The sequence below is a fragment of the Cercospora beticola genome, chromosome 2 (genome assembly GCF_033473495.1).
Source record: "Cercospora beticola chromosome 2, complete sequence".
Lineage (NCBI taxonomy): Eukaryota > Fungi > Ascomycota > Dothideomycetes > Mycosphaerellales > Mycosphaerellaceae > Cercospora > Cercospora beticola.
The window spans coordinates 2,360,426-2,375,747 of NC_088936.1; the positions used below are offsets into that span (position 1 = coordinate 2,360,426).

Consider the following 15,322-nt stretch of genomic DNA (forward strand, 5'->3'; position numbering starts at 1 on the left):
GAATGAAGTACAAAATGAGATTGAGAGGAATTTCATCAGAGTGATGTTTTCGGGTGTTTGGTTGCAATCTGTGAGTTCAAGAGGGTATTAAGTTGTGTTAACTGGGAGGTGGCTAACGATATGACAGGCTGGAAGTCATCTTTGGAGGTCAACATGTGGTAAACTTAGGGATGATATTTTTAGAGTGAAAGTTGGAGGGGAATGGTGATGTGAGATTTCTTTACAGCGTTGAGTGTGTGTGTGTCATGTCGGTATTGGAAATGGATTGGGCGTTGGAACAGTAGCATATTTTGGCATTGTTCATTAAATACCAAGCAAAGTAACACACAAACACTCCATACTGGCCTCGCTGCTCAAATCTGGGCGAGGCGTATTGACTCAGACGACGAGATGAGGAGTGAAAAGTGATAGTTTCTACATTGACCATATCTAATGAGTAATGTCACTACCACTACAGCGGTCTAGCAGGCAACAATGTGGCAACACATTCACCAAACCCAACGCCCTCTCCACAGTAGCCTGATAATGTGACAGTCTCTCCATCTGCCAAGTAACCTCGAGGCGGAGTCGTGCCTTGTTTCATGAACTCCAAAAGACATCCATGTTGGTCGTCACTCTCCCCACTTACTGTTCCAGTGGCTAAAAGATCGCCTGTTCTCAGGCCGCAGCCACCGATAGCTTGATGGGCAACGCATTGTGCTAATGTCCAGTACATCCAGGAACTGTTGCTTCGGCATGTTGTCTGAGAGGTGACGTTGTCCTTTCCGGAAGTAACATCCACTCGTAGATCGATATTCAAAGCGTTACTGCTGCTGTCCTTGAGGTAGGCCGCCTCTGCCTGATTCTTTCTTAGCGGCGAAGAAGTTTTGAAAGCTTGCAGGGCGGCACTTGTGATGACCCAGGGTGACATAGTGGTCCCAGCATTCTTGCCATTGAGAGGTCCGAGTGGAATCATTTCCAGTGCCTGAATGTCCCGGGCACTCCAGTCATTGATCAGCACATATCCCAAGATGTGTTCTTCCGCTTGCTCGGCCGTGATACGTTCGTTTCTGGGTAGTGGTCTTCCGATGATGGCACCTAGCTCAAGTTCGTAGTCCATTCTTTCACAAGGTCCGAACACCACGTCACTCTGCATTGGCTTGCCGCTCCAGTGTTGTCCTAACGGACGTTCGACCGGCGTGCCCGACACGTCAATGCTGGAGCATCGTCCAGCGTAGCCTATAGGGAAATGGTAGAAAGCTGGCGGTGTGGATCTTTGGCCTGTCATGGCTTCTGAAGCGTTTTGTACATGATGTTCCGAGCAAGAGAAATCCGTGAAATCGCCAACATCAACGGGAACGTGCATCACAACTTGAGAGATGTTCTTGACCGAATCTGGAGGGAAGCATTTGGTCCCATTGCCTCTCTTGATTTCAGCCTGTACTCGCTGCCGAACTTCATTCTGGACTTCTTGTGTATATGCAGCAAAAGCGTTTAGTGTTGGCTGCTCGAAGACCTCGGTGTTTAATTCTTTGATGTCAGCAAATAGGTGCTGTAATTGGGCAAGGAACACCACACTGTCCTCATATCGCGTGACAACTGTTGGCTTCGTGCCATTTCCAGATGATGCGATACCGAACGGGATGTTTTCGACCCCAAAGTGAGATTCATAACCAGGGAGTGGCGATGCCATATCGACAGCTCGGTGCTTCTGAGATGAAGATGGAGTGCTTGCTAGTACGGTGATCAAGGCACGCCTGTCGTCGTCCTCATCGTATTGGCAACAGCATAGACCGGCTCTGCTGTTATGGAGAAGGTGCCCGGCAGTCTCTCAGGTGATGCCCACGTCTTCCGTAGCCGGAAACTCACCCATGTCCGCTCTCCGTGCCTGTGGAACGAGCAGCAGGGGCACCTCCACAGGCACGCGGTACATTTATCTTGCTCGTGAAATCTGATGAGTCGCGATCAGTTCAGGAAGGCACCACTAGCCATCAGCTGTATTTGTTCACAATGTCACCACAACCACTCACGCCACCAACGGTGATCAGAACCGGGCATGATCAATCTGGCAAGGCCATCATCTCGGACAGACTCCCAGAACAGCCGACGGCGCAGATAGTCTCCAATGGCGATGCTTCATTCTACCTCGCATACACGACCGAGGAATTCCCAGTCGACATGAACAAGGACAAAGATCTCGCAGCCTACCAGAAGTACGCCAGCCAGCCACCCGGACTCGTGGTTAGTGGCGGTACAGTGCTCCGATACGTCGATATGGCGCCGGGAATCACCAGTCCGATGCACAGGACTGTGTCCATGGACTATGGTATCGTCATCGCCGGCGAGATTGAGCTTGTCCTGGACAGTGGCGAGACGAGACTCATGAAGCCGGGCGACGTGTGCGTGCAAAGAGGCACGATGCATGCTTGGCGGAACACAAGTACAACATCGTACGCCAGGATGCTGTACGTGCTGCTGCCGAGCAAGGCGTTGACGGTGGGCGAGCAGACGCTGGGAGAGGATTATGGCGGCACCATGGACGGAGTGCGCGCGTCGACTTGAGAGGGAGCGGAGCGGAGGCAAGAGCGGACGGACGTGGTTGGTTGGCGGCGCGGCCGCGCAATGCGGGCGGGGGATGAGAAGGCACGAGGAGACAAATGCCGAGCTAACACCCAAATGGGTTAATTGTGAAGGAACAACTGCTTGGCGACGAGCCTATGCACCTGCTCAGACACTCCACTTCTCCGTTACTTGTTCTCTTTGTCAGTATCGGATGGGCGATGCCCACTGTCCGACCCCATCTGCACGCATTCCATCGAGAGAGCCGTGTAGGCTGAGAACGAATGCCATTGACGAGATATTGAGCCAGATCCTGGTCGGCAGCATCCTGGACCGAGCACGTGGATCGTCCACTTAGCCGGTGGCCGCCGTCAGCAGCATGCCAGCAGCAGACGACAGCGCTGAGGCATCCCAAACCTCGTCCGGAGACACCCGTCACAAGTGCTATCTCTGCAGCAGAACATACGAGAGGCACGACCACCTGCGCCGGCATCTCAAATCGCACGACAACGAGCGTGCTTACAAGTGCAACGAGTGCGGCAAAGGCTTCAACAGAGCCGACCTGCTGAACCGCCATCGTGCAGCTCATGCGAAGACCACTGCCGGGGATGTCTTCAGGAAGCGGACGCCGCGAGCCTGCGAGGCGTGTATCAAGGCCAAGACCAAGTGAGTGGAGATATTGTCAGGCGTGAAGTAATGCAAAGCTGCCGCATCTCTGATGGACGCCTCCAAGTGCATCAATCAAGTCCAAAGTCTTACTAATACTCTACCCTCTGATGCAGATGCGAAGACGATAGACCATGCAAGCGATGTAGGACGCGCGAGATCTCTTGCGTAGACACTGATGCGAGAAGCGTCTCAGTGGACGACAGCAGTCTGAGCTCTCTAAATCATGCCGAGGCGAATGCACCCGCGCAACTCACTACTCCATCATCATTGACACATGTGCTGAGCAATGGTCCGACATCCAATGCCGGCGTCAACGACTTTGCGCCGTTCTCGGTCGGTCAGGATGACTTCGTCAACGCAATTCCGATGAGCGACTACGGCTACCCAGATTTCTTTGAGCAGATCATGATGCCAGACCTGAACAGCATCTCTCAATTCCAGCCCCAAAGGCCGCCAGATCTATCCCATCTGACGCAGGACCTCAATCTGGAAGGACTCAATTTCGATTTCACCTTTCTCGCAAGTGGTCTAACGCGGCCATCGACGCCACATGGCGACAATACTGGAATTTTAGAAGCAGGTGCCGATACGGCGTCTGATGTGCGACTCAGAACGGAGGCATTCAACAAATCACCATGGTCCTGGAATCATTGGATCCCGGAAAGAAACCACGCCACATTTACTGGACAAGAAGAAATCAACGTCCGGCAAGACGGAATCAACACCAATGATCAGCACGTCAGTCCGAGTATCAAGCGCTCTGTACATTGTGATCTGGACCACGAAGCACGAGACCGAATGATACGAGTCGTCACCACAATAGCGCAATCTAAGCTTGCCATGCCATCATTTCCCTCTCTTCAATTATTGGAAGATTTGATCGACATCTTCCTGCTACAAGATAGCAATTCAATCGATACATTCGTACATGCTGCTTCCTTCTCTGCAAAGGAAACGCGAACCGAGTTACTCCTCGGCATGGTCGCTGGCGGAGCACGCTACGTAGCGCTTCCTACCGTATGGAAGATGGGACTAGTTTTCCAGGAGGTTGTGCGTCTTGGAGTCGCGGATGTCTTTGAATCAGACAACAGCTCTACTCGCGATCTCCAGCCCATTCAGACCTCGCTCATCTGGGTCAGCGTTGGAATCTGGAGTGGTTTCCGTCGAAAGACCGAAATAGCGAGCTCGTTCTTGCAGCCCACAGTGACCATGCTTACTTGGGCCAATGCTTTGACGCGAGCTCGCTATTCAGATATCAGCCCATCAATGGATGACAATGACGAAGTGCTTCACCAAAAGTGGCGATCATGGATACAGGAAGAAAGCTTGAAAAGGGTGGTGCTGCATACTTTCCTGCATGATTCTCAAGTGGCCACAACTCATCTCAGGAACAGATTGGTGTCTCCCTCGCAGCTCTTGCTCCCCGTACCAATGTCTCTCGATCTCTGGCTTGCTCAAAACGCTCAGGTGTGGCGGAACATCTGGCTCTCTAGAGTGCGGCCTCCTCAAAGCCAGCTTCCCTCAGTCTTGGAGCTATTCACAAACCCAAGGAAGCTCGATGACTTTGCTGGTCTCGTTGACAAACGCTTGTGCCTGCTGGTAACATGCCACGCATTCGCTCATGACGTATGGCAATTCAGACAACAGTCCGTGCTCCTCAGCAATTGGGAGGCTCAAGGAAGACGAGATCGCTGGCTAACCCATCAAAGCCGGCAACGAGATATTATGGACGATTTAACGACAGCCCATACCTACTGCGAAGCGCAGGAAAATGTTGCACCGGAGGTTTTATTTACGATCGAGTTTCTCATCATGTCATTGCATGTCTCAGTTGAGGACATTCTACTCTTCGCAGGTAAATCTGGTGAAGAGGAGGCGAGGAAAGTGTACCCTCGCGTGAAGGTCTGGACTCAAGATTCCGAAGCCAGGACTGCTGTGTGGCACGCTGGACAAGTCTTGCGAGTTGCTCGAACGTTTGAGCAGACCAGGCTGCGAGATTTCTATGCCGTTGCGCTGTATCAGGCCACCCTCACACTCTGGGTGTACGGCATGATCACGACGAATACTGCAAGGAGAAGTGGCGATAAGACGCCGACCCCCGGGCAATTGGGAAGCAATGCTACGCAAGGGAGCCGAGTAGTTCTTGACGATGACAACGACAAAGCAGCCAAGTCTTTCAAGCTCATCGGCACAGGAGTTGCTGGACTGACAAGTACGAACTATGGGCAAGTCGATCTCGATCGCTGGAATGGACGACCGAACTTCTGCCCTTTGAGTAATTCGAAAGGTGTCATGCTCATATCCAGAGAGATCCTGAGGAGTAACTTTCCGGACAGCAGGAATGGGTTGCCACCTCTTGTGGAGAATCTAGTAAACTTGATCAATGAGCTTGGAAATCTATCTGGAAAATGATGATTTCACGACTTGGTCCTAATAGTGAAGCAGCATGTATAATAGGATACCTCGTGATAGAGTTCGGAGAGTGTTGCCATCTTTATCCCGAATAGCCAATTCGAATTCATGCATGGCTTCGAAGTGCACAGAAGCTAATTCTCATCTATATTTCATGTCTCCTTTCGTCAAATTCTGGATCCTGACATGCCTTATCATAATCATAACTCAAAAAAGACTCCTCTACTCATCATCCACAAACAACTTCGCATCCTTCCCATCAGCCGGCAAGAAAGTACCATCGCACACCTTAAACCGCTCCTGAATCGAGCTCACAGTCTCAATCTCCTCCTTCGTCAACTCCCACCCATCAAGATCATAGTTCGCCGCAATGCGGTTCGGGCTCGTCGACTTTGGAATAACAGAGTAACCCCTGCTCAAACCCCACTGCAACAAAACCTGCTGAACAGTCTTTCCCTTCTTCTCCGCAAGTTTGGCCAAAGTCTGATTCTTATACAATGGCGAATCTGTCGATCCGAGGCAAGAGTATGCGGTTGTGTGAATTCCTTGCGAAGTGTTGAATTCAACGAGTTTCCACGAAGGATAGCAAGGGTGGACTTCGACTTGGTTGACAGCAGGCTTGATCTTGAATTCTGGATCGGCGAAAAGTTCTTCGAGGTGGTGTTTGCTGAAGTTGGAGACGCCGATTGCTCGGACTTTACCCGTTGCAGGCAATTTTTGGAGCTCGGCCCAGGTTTTCTTGAAGTCCCAGTTCGCAAGGGCTTTTTTGCCGCTGTCGTCGCTGGGGTCGACGGGTTGCGGCCAGTGCATGAGGTAGAGGTCGACGTAGTCGGTTCCGAGACGCTTGAGGGATTCGTCAATGGCTTCGGCGACGCGGCCTTGGTCGGGGTTGTTCAGTTTTGTGGTGAGGAAGAATTGGTCTCGTGGGACGCCGGAGGCTTGCCAGCCAGCTCCTACTTCGGCTTCGTTTTGGTAGGCGGCGGCGGTGTCGATGTGGCGGTAGCCGTGCTTCAATGCGGCTTCAACGGCCTTCTCGACCTGGCCTGGTGGTGATTGCCATGTTCCGAGACCAATGGCTGGGATCTCAGCGCCGGTGTTCAGCTTGTAAGTACGCCTGTTCCAATTGTTAACTCTCAATTGTCCATCGGGATGTGGAGAATTCGAAACTCACTTGGTCAATTGAGGTGCGGAACCCATATTTGCGGTATTTTGCTATTGCACTTCGTTTCTGAGTGAGATTGTGTATTCGTTTCGAAGTAGAGACAAACAGCAGAATGTTTCTGAGCTTTTATGATAAGTGTCGTTGAGTTAGACTTGGCCTGGATAAATGTAACGAGCTCCACTTTTGCCCCAATTGGCCAGTTCCCGGCAGAATGATGCAACATGTCGGGCGACACAGCAGATTTTCCCCCAATCGCGATATCAGGACCTCCAGTTTTTGGTTCCCACACTCCACTACAGATATGGGCCAAAGTTTCATATGGTAACTGGAATGTTCTATGCTTTCGTGTCCTTCGACGAGCTGCAGAGGCGTTTGCAACCGCTCTTCTTACTTTCTGAGCCAGATCTTTTCGCGTCAAGGACGAATCAATGTCTGCAGACTACACGATGCGCGGGTACCAAACTTGCAACACTGCTTTGTCACTTCTGGGGGAGAGCTTCGAGGACGACTTTAGGCCTAATCCACGAGCGTAGAAGACTCTACTTCAAGTGCTCTACGGAATCTTGGCCAAATCCATGTGCGGTAGTAGAAAGCTCGCAGGTGTTTACCCTACACCTTTGCCGAACGTCGAGAAGTTCAGCTTTTTGTCACCTACATGTATGGATACGCTCCGATGCCATGAAGTCACAGTCACAGGTGATCATCAGTCGGACTCAGGCGGAAACTTCATGCCACTCAGACCAGCCCAAGAATAATTGAGTTGACTCGCTTTCGCTGAGTGGGATCGAAGCAGCCGCGCAGCCCAGGCGTAGTTCCTTTTGCGTGCATGCGCATGCACCACAGAACTATGCACAATGGTCAGTCGTTGCTGGCGAATCAACAAATATCAGTAAGGCAAAGATCATCTTATTACACATGTAGTCTCTCTGCCAGCTGTTGCGCTGCTTTGTGGCTGAATCGCGCAATTGCACACTCATACATTACACGCACTGGGTATCTTCCTGTGCTCGATCGAGAAGAAGCCACGATCCATCCGGACTCAGCTGAGCAGACTCAAGTCGTTCACTTTCCAAGCCGCTCCCTGTGCGCCATCGCTATGCTTTCCGAGATTCGTCGGTTCCTTCTCGTGATAGGTGTGATCAGGCCTGGGCCGCCGAAGACCCCGCTGCCTTTCGCTTGACCTAGCACTCCGTTGCTATATTGAGTGTCTCCGCGAAATGCTCTGGCCAGCTGAACATCGCACGCTCTACTGCGTCTTCCAGTCCGATCGTAACGTCTTTGTGCGCATCAGAGTGCGCGGAAGGATTGCGAGTAGTCGTCTTAGATTTTCTGCTCCACTTTTCAAGCCTCGCCTTCGACGCGAATGAAGTATGCCTTCGCCAGCTCATACGCCGACCAGCAGATCGCAGTCGAAGGCGCGGCTGTGACAACACGTGCCTTCATTCCCCTAAAGAATCCATTGGCGCCTTCTCTTCTCCAAATGATGCTTGCGGCGGGCCACAGACCTCGGCAGTTCCGAATTTCTGCATCTGTTGCGTTTCCTCGCGTTTGCAACAATGTCTTGATCACATCAAGTGGTGTTGTAGCTGCTGCGGCGAAACCACCTGCAATACCTCCTGCAGCACAGTGCGTGAGTGGGTCGTAACCAGCTGCCCGTCTCTTTTGGAATACCTTCGTGAGAGACTCGTAGGCGGTGAACTGGAGTGCAGTGAAGGGGACGGTCATCGCGAGGGTCGTTGGGTATGAAACGTAGAAAGCTCGTATTCCCTCGGTTCGCCAGACTTGGCGCGCGCAGTCGACGAGTGAGCGGTAGGTCGAGCCATGCAGTTGCATGCGCTGTTTGATGACATCGAAGGGATTCATGAAGGCATCGCTAGCTATTGTCGCGCAAGCACCACTTGAAGCTGTCGCATGAGTCGTCAGTATGAGCCTTCGTCGCGAGGGGGCGGTACAACGGACCTGCGGCGATGGGGTGGTGCCCGGAGGCATTTCCTCCCATTGCCTGCTTCACGACTTCGTACGTGGCGAAGTAGACTGCGTGCGCAGGTCCTGTAGGTCGTGGTCAGGTCCAATTCTCCCAATTTTCATGTGTATGTGTTCGCGCACCTGCTCCTACGACCACGGAAGAGACTCCTCTCCACAGCGCCATACCGCCCTCGGCGCGAGATATCGTCGCAATGGCATTACCGATGCCTGTGTATACCGCCGCCGGTGTCGGGTTGACGACTTGCATCCGCGTCTGTGTCGTACCATCAGCATCGCCCGCGCCTCATCTAGGCGTCTCCGGAAAGTCCGAGCATACCTTAAGCAGGTCAATTGGGTACATCACCGAGTGTTCCTGTTGCTCATCAGCTCCAGTCATCCCATGCTCTTGCTTCATACACTCACAGCAATGCCGGCGAAGGCACCGGCCGCCATGTTGGCAGCCAGCGAGAAGTTGGGCGGTAGAGACTCATAGCTGCCAATGCGTTAGACAGGCGGCCGCATGTTTTCTTATTTGGCGTGCGTACTCATATTCTTCCTCCTCTTCAATTGCCAGCTTGTTCTGCGCCATGCGCGTCCTGTCCACTATCGTATCCACGATAGCTGGTGTCGTGGCTGAGGGAGACGACATGTAATTCAAGAGTCGGGGGCAGCTTGCGGTGGTGGAAGCGTAATGGATCCTGGAGTTATCAATCGATCTGATTATTCTGCGATCGCTTCTCCGTCGGGAGTGTCGGACTGCTTGGCCGGAAACAACGAAAGCACGAACAACAACAATGCGACCACGCGAAACCTGTCGATATCTTGCTCAATGTGCTGCGAAGGACAAAGAGGAGGCGTGTGAGGATGGCAAAAAGCGTGGTGGGCACTATTGCTCTGAGAGAGTTACTGGGCTCGCTGCAAAGTTTACGACCGCGGCTCTTCGCCTGCCCAGTCCAGAGCAAGGATGTCGGTCATTACGGAAGTGGCAGACGTAAATCGTCTAGTCAATCCAATACTTCACCATGACTACCGCACTGCATCATGGCACCTCCCGCTTTGAGCTTCTGCCGGCTAAGCTGCATATTTGTCTGTTTCTGCACTGCGAACTTTCTGGCACTCCATGTGGTTATCGACAGCGACAGCCCTACATGTGCAGGGTGTGTCAAGATGGCAAGATCCTCACCGAATCCGCGGAAAGGCTGAGCCGCGCGATGGACTCTCACTAGCTGGGGCTTCCGCGATGTCGGAGAGCGTCGCTGCACTAGTTAAAGCCTTCTTCGCTGATCTATGCCCATACAGGCAGGAGACGCCTATGTCAAATACTTGTCTTTTCAGACATGGCTGCCACGATGTACAACGCCTCAGTAGTTCAGGCGTGAGGGCATGTTTGAGGACGTGGAAGCATAGCATGTCACATATTATCTCGCCTTGAGTACATGGGTACGTAAGCGAACACAAAAAGGCCATGTACAAGTGCTCCGAACGTCTGGCGTGCGTATTTGTTACGCAACTCTATGTCTACTTCGCTCGCGATCTTGCCAGTTACTGTTGATACATGGTCCGCAGTGCATTTTGATTCTCCGTCAACAGTCGCAACGCCCATACCATCTGGGAAAGGCAACGATATCGCGGATACTGCTCACGCCACTAAGGTAGCATAGCAGTCGATCGAATCCCAGTCCGAATCCTCCGTGTGGGACACTGCCACATTTACGCAAGTCCTGGTACCATTCCAGATTATTTCCAGCGACTCCTTTCGACTTCATGGTCTCGAGTAGTTCTTGCGAGCGGTACTCACGCATCGAACCTCCGGCTAGTTCGCACAGGTCTGGCACGAGCAGATCAAAACAGGCGACTGTGTTCGAAGCGCCTCTGCTGTTGGCTGTCGAGTTCGATGGGGCCATGTAGAATGGCTTCTGAGCAACAGGATAATCTGTCACGAAGACAGGCGAGCCTTTGCCGACTGATGTCGCTAGCCAGCGTTCATGCTCGGCCTGCAGCCCGTCCTCGATGGTAGGCTTGAACTCGAACGTGATTTCGCTGTTTGCCACAGCATTCTGCAACTGCTCAACAGCCTCGTGGTAGGTGATACGCGGCCAGTCCTGAGAAGCCATGCCGTGCCAGCGTTGCTGAAGCACTTCGGTCGTGACAGTGTCATCTCTGTCTTGCTGATCGCCCGTTGACTGCCTTGCTTCGAGAAGTTCTTGGCCAACTCTCGAGGCCACAAGATAGCCCGCGACAGTGCGCAGCATTGCTTCAACCAGATCCATGATTTGTGCCATGTCATTTGCGAAGCATACTTCCGCTTCAAGCATGTAAAATTCGCTCAAATGTCTAGGGGTGTCGCTCCTTTCCGCTCGAAAGGTTGGCGATAACGTCCAGACACGATCAACAGCTTGCGCAAGCGCTTCGAGATGGAGCTGGGCAGATACGGTCAGGTACTTTGGTGATCGAAAGAAGTGCTCGACCACGTCTTTTCCTTCATGCTTGCTAGGTTGGTCCGACTGCTTGGAGTCATTAGCTGAGATGGTAAACACCTCACCAGCACCCTCACAGTCCGAGGAGGTAATGATTGGGGTATGTGTCTGCACAAAATCTTGGTTGTCGAAAAATTGTGTTAAGGTGCTGATGACTTGGGATCGCAACCGGAGAAGCAGAGCATTGGATGGTATCCGTGGGCGCAGATGTGGGACAGTTCTCAAGAACTCCGGCGTCTGATACTTTGGTTGGACTGGGTTACTTTCCGCATGGTTCTCTCCTAGAACCTCAACATCGGACACCTGCAACTCGCGTGCTTGCTTCCCTCCTTGTGATGGTGTCCATGCTCCAGTCAATTGCACTGCGGATCCGTACGAAAGACTGCGCTCGAATCAGTATAAACGACATGCAGCAGCCCAAGGTGCCCACCTTGCCGCCTGCTCAGGCTTCAACACAGCCTGTAGAGGTTTGGTAGTCGTCCCATCCCCGATGTGAGCAAAGGCGATCCGTTTCTGCTTTCTCACAGACCGTACCCATCCATTCACGGTGACATTTTCCTCCGTCTCGCCAGCGGCATCGGGATTGAAACTGTCATACTCCAGGAGGTCTACTATGAGAGCACGTCTTTGTGAGACACCTGATCTCGTGGAAAAACGCTGCCGGCACGCGGTGTCAAGTCTTCTGACCGCGCATGCTGGCCGCCAGATTCTCATCGCCCGCGACACTGCTCGATACCCGGATCGCCCACCACTCGTGTCTCGTTGGCAGAGCAGACGTGCGTGCGGTCAGTGCGGAAGGCGAATGGTGAGAATCGCATCGCATCGCGTCCGAGTGTAGGGAGCGACGCGCCGGCGATCAGGCTAGCAAACGTTGGCGGACAAGGCACGAGCCACCACAAGTGAGGTCATTGCCTGGCTGCGCGCTGCTGCGGTTGGGCGACCACGACTGCGATTCGAGCCTGTTGTCTTGTTGTCTCTCATGATCTGCTGCTCGAACTCATCACCACCGGGCTGGCCTCTTGGAGTCCTGCTCGCGACACGCAGACACCATGATGCGCAAGGCGCCGGCAACCTCGATGCAGAAGACCTACGACGAGTGCTACTTGATCTGCTCCACGGCCATCTACTTTGAAAGCCAGGTACGTACGCGAGCCGTGAGGCTGCGCTAGTCGTTGCCCTCCAACACCAGCTGATCGCAAGCACGACAGAACAACGAAGCCGAAGCCCTGCGAGCCTGGCGCAATGCCCTCGACCAGATCTACTATCACAATGCCTACAAGATCCCCTCCAACTATGTTCCCCGCTCCGAGACCGAGAAGGCATTGGCAGATTCGCTCAAGGCTATGGAGCTGCAGTGCAAGGAACGCGTGGATCTGCTAGAAGCGCTGAAGAAGAGCAAACTGGAAGCGGCGAAGGCAGAGAAGGAAGCAGCGGGAAGTGGTTCTGGGAGTCCTTTCCGAAGTCGAGAATCCCTGCCTGCTACACCATCTGCAACGGCCAACAACTCGAATGGCCAGGGTAGCTCTTGGTTGGGAAACAACACGGTGCCTCCAGCAACGTATGCAGACATCCCGCGACCAACGCCGACGCCTGAACGTCGACCAGCGCCGCCACCTCGACCGTCCTACGTGACCAAGAAGAGCAGCCATGGATATGACACGCCTCGTAATATGAGTCTGCAGTCCCAGGCTGTTCCCGGACCTCGATTGACGCCACCTGTGCCTGTCTCCTCCGAACGATCTCGAGATAGAACACCGAGTCCGGACAAGAAGAACGGCGGCATGCTGAAGACACTGCGCGCAGGCAATGCCAAGGATGGCAAGTCGTCATCTTCGAAATTGACAACTACGTTGCGACCAAAGCCGCAACCTGCGGCAGCGAGCGCAGCAGCCTTGAGTTGGACGAAGCCCGCTCCAAACAATGGCAATGGTGCAGGGCCCAGCAGTTCGATGAACACGTCTACACAATGGGACCCTGTTTCGAAAACAGTTGTTCGAGGAAATCCTCCACCGCAGGAGTACCGACGAGCGTCTGATAATGTCTTCGTGCAGCCGCCCGGCCCATCCGACTTCCAGCAAGGACGACCTTCTTACAGCCAGCCTCCGAGAAGACGTGGACCACCGTATCCCGACCATGCCGCTGCTAACCCGTTCGCAAACTTCGATTCAAGCAATGACTTTGATGATACTAGTATGCCACCTCCACCCCCGCCACATCAGTTCACGGCTTCGCCTCCACCTGCGACCGTTCCATCACAGGCTGCCCCAAACATAGCACAGATGCCCGCCGCGTCATTGTCATATATGCAGGAGTACCCGAACAGTCCACCTATAGCAAAGAAAACACCACCTGCCGTGCCATTGAAGCCGACCGAGAGAAAATCAGACTCAGAAAGGACATCGAGAAAAGCAAACAGAATTATCGAGGCTAGCTCGACGGGTGGCATCCCTCGCAAAGCTATCGGCAGAGCTGCTGGTGTCGCGGCCGCTACTGCTGAAAGGCAGAAGCTTGACAATGTACAGGCTGAGCTGAGCAGTCGGACACGACAAGATCCGCGAGCTGGACCAGCCGGCTATTCGAGCAGCCCTGATGGCGTACCCAGACGTAATGCAACAAAGAAGAAGATCGAAGGCCGAACTATCCCAGCTCGAGCTATGACTCCGCCGACTACAGACGATGCAGATGATGATTCCGGGGAGAACATCGGCGCGCCCAGTGCGAAAGATCTGTGGGATGCGAGAGTGAGTAAGATCATGAAAAACCTGCCGAAGGGACTCGACGAATTCGCAGCGAAGCAGATCTTCAACGAGATTGTGATTCAAGGCGATGAAGTGCATTGGGATGACGTTGCCGGGCTGGAAATCGCAAAGTCGGCGCTCAAGGAAACTGTGGTCTATCCGTTCTTACGACCAGATCTGTTCATGGGTCTGCGAGAACCTGCTCGTGGCATGCTTCTATTTGGGCCTCCAGGCACAGGCAAAACAATGCTGGCACGGGCAGTTGCAACTGAGAGCAAGAGCATATTCTTCGCCATCTCAGCTAGTAGCTTGACAAGCAAATTTCTGGGCGAGTCGGAGAAACTTGTCAGGGCCCTGTTCGTGTTGGCAAAAGAGTTGGCGCCGTCAATCATCTTCGTTGATGAAATCGACTCTTTGCTTGGGTCACGAGGTGGGAGTAGCGAACACGAAGCCACGAGGAGGATCAAGACGGAATTCCTGATTCAGTGGAGCAATTTGCAGAAAGCTGCGGCAGGAAGAGAGGCTACTGAGGGTGACGCGAGTCGAGTGCTAGTGCTTGCTGCCACGAATACACCGTGGGCGATCGACGAAGCTGCGCGACGACGATTCGTACGGAGACAGTATATTCCCTTGCCAGAAGACTGGGTGCGAGAGAAACAGCTTCGCACGCTATTGGCGGCGCAAAAGCATAATCTTCGAGATAAGGACTTGAAGGTGCTGGTCATTTTGACCGAAGGCTTCTCTGGATCTGACATTACAGCTCTGGCGAAAGATGCTGCGATGGGCCCTCTCCGATCACTGGGTGAGAAACTCTTGCACATGTCGCCTGACGAGATTCGACCGATCGGGATGCAGGATTTCGAGGCATCGCTCGTGAATATTCGACCTTCGGTAAGCAAGCAAGGGTTGAAAGAGTTTGAAGATTGGGCTCGAGAATTTGGTGAGAGAGGAGGATGATGACCTGCGGGCCGACTTACAGCTTTTGCCCTGGAGGAGAAGGGATTACGAAGATGAATGAATATGAGCTTGGTTGGACAAAGAAGCTGCGCGAAAGACTATCTTCGAGACCAGAAATGCCGTTCACGAGCGCGGTGCGATAGGCCTGCAGCGCTTCGTATGACATGTATGTAACTTGGGCGCTTCTTTGAGTTTTCGAGATACCACACAACACAATTCTTGACGCGTCACGAGAAATGGCTGGCTGGCTGGGAGAGAGGTTCGTTCGCATTTGTACTCGCCATCGATTATCTGGCTGACGAGGCTGGTATATGCGCAACTCATGGCTTGTCTTTTGTGTTGCATTTGTGCTTGCTCGGCGTTCTTCCAGTGTTATGGACCTGGTTGCGCGTGAAAGGCTGTTG

The 15,322-nt window shown here is 53.1% G+C and overlaps 7 protein-coding genes across 7 annotated transcripts; 3 read left to right on the plus strand and 4 right to left on the minus strand.

The window, feature by feature from the left end:
- Positions 1-451: 451 nt before the first annotated feature.
- On the minus strand, positions 452-1,672 carry RHO25_002922 (uncharacterized protein; the record flags this gene model as incomplete). Its single annotated transcript, XM_023598461.2, has 1 exon — positions 452-1,672. One exon carries the CDS (start codon positions 1,670-1,672, stop codon positions 452-454), a length of 1,221 nt encoding a protein of 406 aa, XP_023455029.1.
- Positions 1,673-1,989: 317 nt separating this feature from the next.
- RHO25_002923 (uncharacterized protein) lies at positions 1,990-2,541 on the plus strand (the record flags this gene model as incomplete). The annotated part of the gene is made up of 1 exon (XM_023598462.2): positions 1,990-2,541. One exon carries the CDS (start codon positions 1,990-1,992, stop codon positions 2,539-2,541), a length of 552 nt encoding a protein of 183 aa, XP_023455030.1.
- A 376-nt stretch (positions 2,542-2,917) lies between these two features.
- On the plus strand, positions 2,918-5,619 carry RHO25_002924 (uncharacterized protein; the record flags this gene model as incomplete). The annotated part of the gene is made up of 2 exons (XM_023598463.2): positions 2,918-3,204; positions 3,321-5,619. The coding sequence occupies 2 exons, from the start codon at positions 2,918-2,920 to the stop codon at positions 5,617-5,619; spliced, it is 2,586 nt and encodes an 861-aa protein (XP_023455031.1).
- A 222-nt stretch (positions 5,620-5,841) lies between these two features.
- On the minus strand, positions 5,842-6,816 carry RHO25_002925 (uncharacterized protein; the record flags this gene model as incomplete). The annotated part of the gene is made up of 2 exons (XM_023598464.2): positions 5,842-6,733; positions 6,791-6,816. 2 exons carry the CDS (start codon positions 6,814-6,816, stop codon positions 5,842-5,844), a joined length of 918 nt encoding a protein of 305 aa, XP_023455032.1.
- A 1,306-nt stretch (positions 6,817-8,122) lies between these two features.
- On the minus strand, positions 8,123-9,395 carry RHO25_002926 (uncharacterized protein; the record flags this gene model as incomplete). The annotated part of the gene is made up of 6 exons (XM_023598465.2): positions 8,123-8,685; positions 8,741-8,830; positions 8,888-9,020; positions 9,084-9,119; positions 9,170-9,239; positions 9,292-9,395. 6 exons carry the CDS (start codon positions 9,393-9,395, stop codon positions 8,123-8,125), a joined length of 996 nt encoding a protein of 331 aa, XP_023455033.1.
- A 934-nt stretch (positions 9,396-10,329) lies between these two features.
- Positions 10,330-11,937, minus strand: RHO25_002927 (uncharacterized protein; the record flags this gene model as incomplete). Its single annotated transcript, XM_023598466.2, has 2 exons — positions 10,330-11,605; positions 11,654-11,937. 2 exons carry the CDS (start codon positions 11,935-11,937, stop codon positions 10,330-10,332), a joined length of 1,560 nt encoding a protein of 519 aa, XP_023455034.2.
- Positions 11,938-12,272: 335 nt separating this feature from the next.
- On the plus strand, positions 12,273-14,918 carry RHO25_002928 (uncharacterized protein; the record flags this gene model as incomplete). Its single annotated transcript, XM_023598467.2, has 2 exons — positions 12,273-12,362; positions 12,432-14,918. The coding sequence occupies 2 exons, from the start codon at positions 12,273-12,275 to the stop codon at positions 14,916-14,918; spliced, it is 2,577 nt and encodes an 858-aa protein (XP_023455035.1).
- Positions 14,919-15,322: the final 404 nt, after the last annotated feature.